We start from the raw sequence: 7,500 nt of genomic DNA, 5'->3' as shown, positions 1-7,500 counted from the left end.
TGAATGTTTAAAACAGTCATACAGTGTGTGTGTGTGTGTGTGTGTGTGTGTGTGTGTGTGTGTGTGTGTGTGTGTGTGTGTGTGTGTGTGTGTGTGTGTGTGTGTGTGTGTGTGTGTGTGTGTGTGTGTGTGTGTGTACGTGCGTGCGTGCGTGCGTGCGTGCGTGCGTGCGTGCATGTGTGTGTGGTCATCCTGGATTCTCTGAATCATTAAAGCACTAACATACAGTAGGCCTATTAAAGAAATGAAAGACAAAGTAAAGGCCTATGTCACATTAACAGTCATTTGATGATGACATCAACGACATCAACACATTAATGGGTAAAATCAAGCTAAATACTCAGTTCTGTGATGCCCACCCTATAGTTCAAGAAGCTGAGCCAGGCGCTGAGCACCATTGAGAACATCCACAAGGCCTGCTGGCTACGGGAAGAGAAGAGGATCAAACAGAACTTACGCAGACTGGCCAGTGTCAGTCCACGCTGCACAAGTCACACCATTTTCAAGGTAAGGTGTGTGTGTGTCTGTGTGTGTGTGCGTGTGTGTGTGTGTGTGTGTGTGTGTGTGTGTGTGTGTGTGTGTGTGTGTGTGTGTGTGTGTGTGTGTGTGTGTGTGTGTGTGTGTGTGTGTGCGTGCGTGTGTGCATGTGTGTGCGTTTGCGTGTGCACATGTGTGAGTATGTTTGCGTGTGTGTCTCTTCCTACATCTTACATAGTGTTTAACTGTAAATGGAAGTGTCACAAAATACTTGAATGTCCTTTGTGTGTCCTCACGATTGTGTATAGTGCATGTGCAAGCATGCACACACACACACACACACACACACACACACACACACACACACACACACACACACACACACACACACACACACACACACACACACACACACACACACACACACACACACACACACACACACACACACACACACACGAGTAACTTCATGCTCAGCAAGGTTGTTGAGGTGTGACAAAAACAGACTTTATGTGTGATTTTGACACAATTAAAGAGTGCCACATTTACATGTGTGAACCTCATTAAAAAAAATCCAACAACTAGCAAGGGCAGTAGATGAGAGAGGTGGAGAGAGAAAGACGAAATGGGGAGGGGGAGAGAGAGAGAGAGAGAGAGAGAGAGAGAGAGAGAGAGAGAGAGAGAGAGAGAGAGAGAGAGAGAGAGAGAGAGAGAGATAGAGAGAGAGAGAAAGAGAGATTAACAGAAAAAGGATAGATGAAGAGATGAAGAGGGGGAGAAAAAGTTTGCAAACCCAGCCCTCTCCACTTCTCTGCGTGGCTGCAAGCTAAACTCTTAATTACTGGGGTGGGCAAACATTAGCGACAGCCTAGCACTGCCTCCCTCCATCTCTTCCACCTTATAACCACAGGCGGACATTACATTAGGCAAACCAAGGCAATTAGCCTTTCGCAAAACCCCTCCCACAAACCGCCGCCAACCAATCCGAGCTCAGCAACGGTAACTAAGGAGTGTAGAACTTGTCGAGGTCTGTCAAAAACCTACGATTTCAGGGAGACATACAACGTGTGCCTATGGCACCGTCAGGGTCCGACACCATCTGAAGATTAATTAGGACCTCATTTTTTCACTTTCCCGAAGCAAAAACCTCAAGCGGACTGATAACAGGGATGGATTAAGCCATGTGAAGGCTATTAGCTCCAGGTGATCATATTTAAAATTAGCAGGCTAACTGTGCAATGGTCTTGTTTGCTATAGCTCCCTTCCCCCTTGCATTTAGCTGGCAGAAAACGTACCCTAAACAAATAATCAATGCATCGCTCAGACTTAAGGACAATATTATATGATACTATAGTATTGGATCCACGGCATTATGATTTATTGGGAAACTACTAGTTGCGTTGTTTAATATGCGCCAAATGCACAGCCCACGGAGCAGCCCCCACCCTCTCTCCTTCCCAGTTTGTGTCTGTGTATATGCGTCGAGTGTGACAGCAAAAAAAAGTAACACTGAAATGGGGCTGCGCTTGTTCCAACCTTGTTATGGAGATATTAACTGTCAACTAAAACCATTAAAGTGAACAGAAGAGAAACGCCCAGTGTGACTGCCCAAGAGCTGCGCAGTGTCAGTGCCCAAAGCCCGTCAAAGGTCTTGGCGGACAGCAATGTCCCAGTTTACACCAAGCACTATCAAATGTCCTGGTTACAGACATCACATCGCCATCATCAAGTTGTTGTATTTCAGTTGAATATGGCTTCTAGTAATCAGCGTGTGTAGGATACAAGAAGTGTAGGCTACACACATTTCCTATGAAACGCAGCCAAAACGTGTGCCTGGTTCTAAGTTTTTGACGGACGTAGCAACAATAACTAGGGGGCGTGGCTTTTGCGAAAGGTGAATTGCCTAGGCTAGGCTAAGGCGATGATGCAAAAAAAAAAAATCTATAGTGAACTATGACATCATAACTATAAATGGAACATGCCACATTCTAATAATGCTTACGTTCCCATGGCAACACATCAATCAACAAGAATACAAGTTCTTGTCACCTGACAAGGGAAACAAACCAATTTATTCACTCTTGTTTGTTATGTCAGGATGCCGAGGAGAGATAGCATGCCCCTCCTTTATCCAAGGGAAAAAGAGAGAGAGAGGGCTCACAACTGTCACACCAGTCGCGGTAAACACACAAAAAAGCAGGCCTGATCTTGGTCACTTAAATGTAAAGTAATAAAATATTCATACGAGGCAAAGCACTCAAATTGCACCCTTCCTCCTTCCATGCCAACTGGTGACACATATGTTGTGTATATTATGTGTTTGAAGAATTAATTTTCATGGCCTCATGTTTACATTTCGACTAGGGCCCCAAAATGGCTAGATCAGCCCCTTTTTAGAACAACCCAAACCCAAACCCCCGTCGCACACCACTTCCCCATTCCCTCACCCCTCACCCCATCCAACCCCACCCTATCCCACCCCACCGCCTTTTCCCCACAGTGCCTCCAGCAAGCATTAGTGACACCCACCACTGCTTCCCTCCACCTCTTACAACCCATCACAACCCGATCACACACACACACACACACACACACACACACACACACACACACACACACACACACACACACACACACACACACACACACACACACACACACACACACACACACACACACACACACACACACACACACACACACACACACACGCCACTCCCCATTCCCTCACCCTTTACACACCACCCAGCTCCCACACAGCAGCATCCCACACTCTTCCGCCCCCCTACCACACCCCAACGCCTTTCCTTTTCCTCCAACCATCCCAGCCCCTTCTCTCCTCACACCCCCTCCTCTCCCCGCTCCTCAGTTGGAGGCCTGATGGCATGGGCCTTGGCCCCCTCCATTCTCTTCCCCTCCAACCTACACCCTCCAACCACCTCCAACCACCTCAACCCCTTCTCCTCCTCAGCCCCCCACTACCCTCTCTACACGCCCCCTCCTCTCCCTACTCCTCAGCTGGATCAGTGCTGCTGGTATGGGCTCCCGGCCCCCGCCATTCCTTCTGTTCTCATTAGAGGCAGAGGCGGGCACAGCGATCACTCTGCCGCTAATGAAGTGTGCCAAGCAGCGGCGGCGGCGGCGGAGGCGGCAGTAACCAGCTGACTTGCCGCGCTGGTCCCGTCTCATCTCGTCGCTCCTGCTCTGTGGTGCCGAGCGGGCACGGTATGGGCACACACACACACACACACACAGACAGACAGACAGACAGACAGACAGACAGACAGACAGACAGACAGACAGACAGACAGACACACACACACACACACACACACACACACACACACACACACACACACACACACACACACACACATACAGTACACATACAGACACACACACACAAGCAGGCAGAGATGTACACAACACACAGATAGACAGACAGACAGACAGACAGACAGACAGACAGACAGACAGACAGACAGACACACGCACGATCGCGTGCGCACACAAGCACTCACACACACACACACAGACGCATAACCACCTTCCCACCCAACCACACACACGCACAGGCACACACACACATGCACTCAGGCACAGGGAGCAGGGAGTGAAAGCATATTGTTGTCGCGACTGGAGAAGACTGAGGCATGCTGCTATCCTGGGAGTCCCACTGGCACAGAGTCTTAAGTTAGTTACAGGCAAGGCGTCGCGGGCCGCGTCACAGGTGCATGATTGTCTCCGGGGCTGGACTGGCCATCTGGCACAGCGGGCATGCTTCCGGAGGTGGGTGGAGTGATGCCGTCTCCCAGCTCACTGTCACTAGAGATTCTTTAAGTATATAGAGATATGCCATTGTAATAGGTTGCTATGGGCACCTAACGTGACCAGGTTCAGGTCTGCCTAAAGGGGCGTGTCATAATGCTCCTAGCATTGAATAGAACAGTCCTCAGGTCTGCCTAGGGCCCGATTCGAAACAGGGAAGGCAGCTGTCCTTCCAGTGAGCTAACTGGACATCGAGTCATGAAGTGTGGATCGAAACGAAAAATTGCTTTATTTCCTCTCTCGGCAGTTGACTGCATTTGTGGGCGTAACGAGGATATTTCGAGGATACATCAGATGCTGACTTCGCTGCCTTGGTACCCAACATGCTGTGCGCCACCTCCCTCTCAACCGGAAATCTGAAAAACAAACATGGCTACTACCCAAGCTACTACCTTATCATACTCTTTATTCTGACACTTATGTATGTAGATATTGAAAATCGAATGCATAAATCAACATTGTAGTATCTAAATATGCTGTCGCTAGATCTATTTATAGCCTATTTTACGATTCCGCCGTCTGACGATCATTCACCGTTCAAATAGCATGCGTAAGCTAAGCGCTAACGTGATGAACGTAACTCCCGCCATAGAATCGCCGGAACATCAAATGCGCAAGGCGGCGCACTCGTTAGTGCCGTTCGTAACGGCTGCCTCATCAGCTAACTTGACCTATCTGATCAGTGACATGTTTATGTAGGAGGAGAGTCATCGAGTCACTACCTCCCGTTTCGAATTGGGCCTAGGTCTGCCTAAAGGGGGATTTCCCCCCTCCCCCTTGCAATAGTAGAACCCGGAAACAATGGGCTCTCTCTCTAGTCTCTCTGCTGTCACTGCTGCTGCCCCATCTGACCCCAGGCCCAGAGGTCCAATGATAGCTGTTGTAGATTAGCATATGCTAATTGTAATAGTACTATGAATATGTAATATAATGTAATATTGGGTTCTTCCAGAGTTGGGTGGCATTTCCCGGTGGGCCCCGCTCCCTCGTGGGCCCCTATTTTCAGAAATGATTTCTGAAAATAGGGGCCCACGAGGGTGCGGGCCCACCGGTGATTCAGTTCTGCACCGCTAATTATGGGGGGCCACTTTATTCCAGAAGTGCCCGGGTCCTATTTCTCCCCCAGTGCAGCCCTGGCTGTCTCACTGTCATCGTCACCGCCGCTGGCTTAATCAAACTAATCATCATGACGATCTGATACCATACACATCCTTGTGCGATGCTTTGCAAGGTGATAAGAAGCAACTTATTGTTTTGGAGAGTGTAGTGTATTGAAACGGTTGCATGAACAGATTCATATTTTCAAATCGTTATCTTTCGCAATTTCTTTCTACCGTCCCCCTTTTTTCTCTCTTACTCAGATTTATCACTCCTATAGTATAGTCAGAACATGGGTGGGTAAAATATTTAACATTATTTTACTGCAGGGCCTAACAACAAAATATCTCTAAACTCCACATATGGTACCTCTGTCTCTGTCATTTGTTCACATACTCTCTTACTATTTTCAAACTGCTTTTCCATATTGCTTTTCATATTGCAATATGCTTTTCAATCTTAACTCTGTCCTTTTCAGTCATGTCCAGATCTTCAGTAGACCTAGAAGGATGCCTCTCATACTCTTTCTCTCTCATTTTCCTCTCCGTCTCTCTGTCTCCCTCTTTCTCTCTCTCACTCTCACACTATATCTCCCCCTCTTTCATAATCTCTCTCTCTCTCTCTCTCTCAGAGGGGCAGTAACATGAGCTCCAAGGCCTCCATGAGCAGGGCGAGTGGTGTGACGCTGCCCCCCTGTGTGTCAGCCCGTGGGGCAGCAGGGGCGGTGGGATGCACTGGGGAGGAGGGCCCCCCTCCCACCACACCGGGACGCAGCCAAACACAGCAGAGCATCGCACTGCCTTCCCCAAAAGGTTAGAGTCCTGCACACGGGCATGCACGCACACACACACACACACACACACACACACACACACACACACACACACACACACACACACACACACACACACACACACACACACACACACACACACACACACACACACACACACACACACACACACACACACACACACACACACACGTGTGCGTGCGCACACACACACATTTGCCATCTTTATGTATGCTCAAAAAAAATTAAGGACTTTAACTTTTAGGATATGAACTTCCCTTAACCTCTACTCTCTCCATCCTCTATTCTCTAATCTCTATTCTCTCTCTCCTCTATACTCTATCCTAATCTCTATTCTCTCTCCTCTATGCTCTATGCTCTATTCTCTATTCTCTTATCTCTATCCTCTCTCTCCTTTATGCTGTATTCTCTTAACTCCGCATCCAGGCCCGGTACTCCCCAGCCTCCCCAAAGCTGCCTCGGCTCCCTGCTCCCTCAGCCGGGCCCCCAAGCAGGACACCACGCAGGACACCCAGGTGACCCAGGTCATATGTGACCGTGAGGGTGAGATGACGGCGCCCACCACCCCGCAGCAGCAGTCCGCCGCCACCCCCTTCTCCTGGGCCTCGTCCCTGCCCTCCAGCAGCCGCATGGGCACTGCCACCCCCGGCACCCCCAAGACCAGTGGCATGCCCAGCAGCCTGGGGCTGGAGCTCCTGGAGCCAGGTAAGGCTCAGCCCCATCACAACCTTTGGCCCTGCAATACCATAATGTAATATGCAATTAGATAAGAGAAGTGAAATGAAAGCCCAACTGGGAAACCCCAACTCCCATTGTCATTGTGACACAGCACTCCACAGCACACAAGTGCACACTGCACACAGCAAAATTGCATTTATGCCTCACCCGTGCAAGGGGGCTAAGAGAAGTGAAATGAAAGCCCAACTGGGAAACCCCAACTCCCATTGTCATTGTGACACAGCACTCCACAGCACACAAGTGCACACTGCACACAGCAAAATTGCATTTATGCCTCATCCGTGCAAGGGGGCAGCCCCCAATGGCGCCCCAAGGGAGCAGTGCGACGGGACAGTGCCATGGTCATGAAGGAGGATGGGGGAGAGCACTGGTTAATTACTCCCCCCACCAACCTGGCAGGTCAGGAGACGAAACGACAACCTTTGGACTACAAGTCTGACGCTTACCCATGACTGCCATGAGGTCGAAATTATTAAGTGTCCTTACAGTAATGCAGGTAAAGCAGGTACCTGCTGACCCAAGAGCTCCACAGATAGTTATAGATT

At 49.3% G+C, this 7,500-nt stretch overlaps 1 protein-coding gene across 1 annotated transcript in view; it reads left to right on the top strand.

Moving 5' to 3' along the window:
• LOC134447402 (uncharacterized) overlaps positions 1-7,500 on the top strand; it is a 13,360-nt gene that overhangs the window by 413 nt on the left and 5,447 nt on the right. Inside the window, exons 2-4 of the mRNA XM_063196853.1 lie at positions 367-507; positions 6,035-6,215; positions 6,644-6,922. Of these exons, the coding sequence (XP_063052923.1) occupies positions 367-507; positions 6,035-6,215; positions 6,644-6,922 (601 nt within the window). The remainder of the gene's footprint in view (positions 1-366; positions 508-6,034; positions 6,216-6,643; positions 6,923-7,500) is intronic.

This window comes from Engraulis encrasicolus, chromosome 4 (genome assembly GCF_034702125.1).
Source record: "Engraulis encrasicolus isolate BLACKSEA-1 chromosome 4, IST_EnEncr_1.0, whole genome shotgun sequence".
In the NCBI taxonomy this organism is placed as follows: domain Eukaryota; kingdom Metazoa; phylum Chordata; class Actinopteri; order Clupeiformes; family Engraulidae; genus Engraulis; species Engraulis encrasicolus.
Note: the sequence above shows the minus strand (reverse complement) of the source record. Positions and strands in the feature narration are given on the sequence as shown.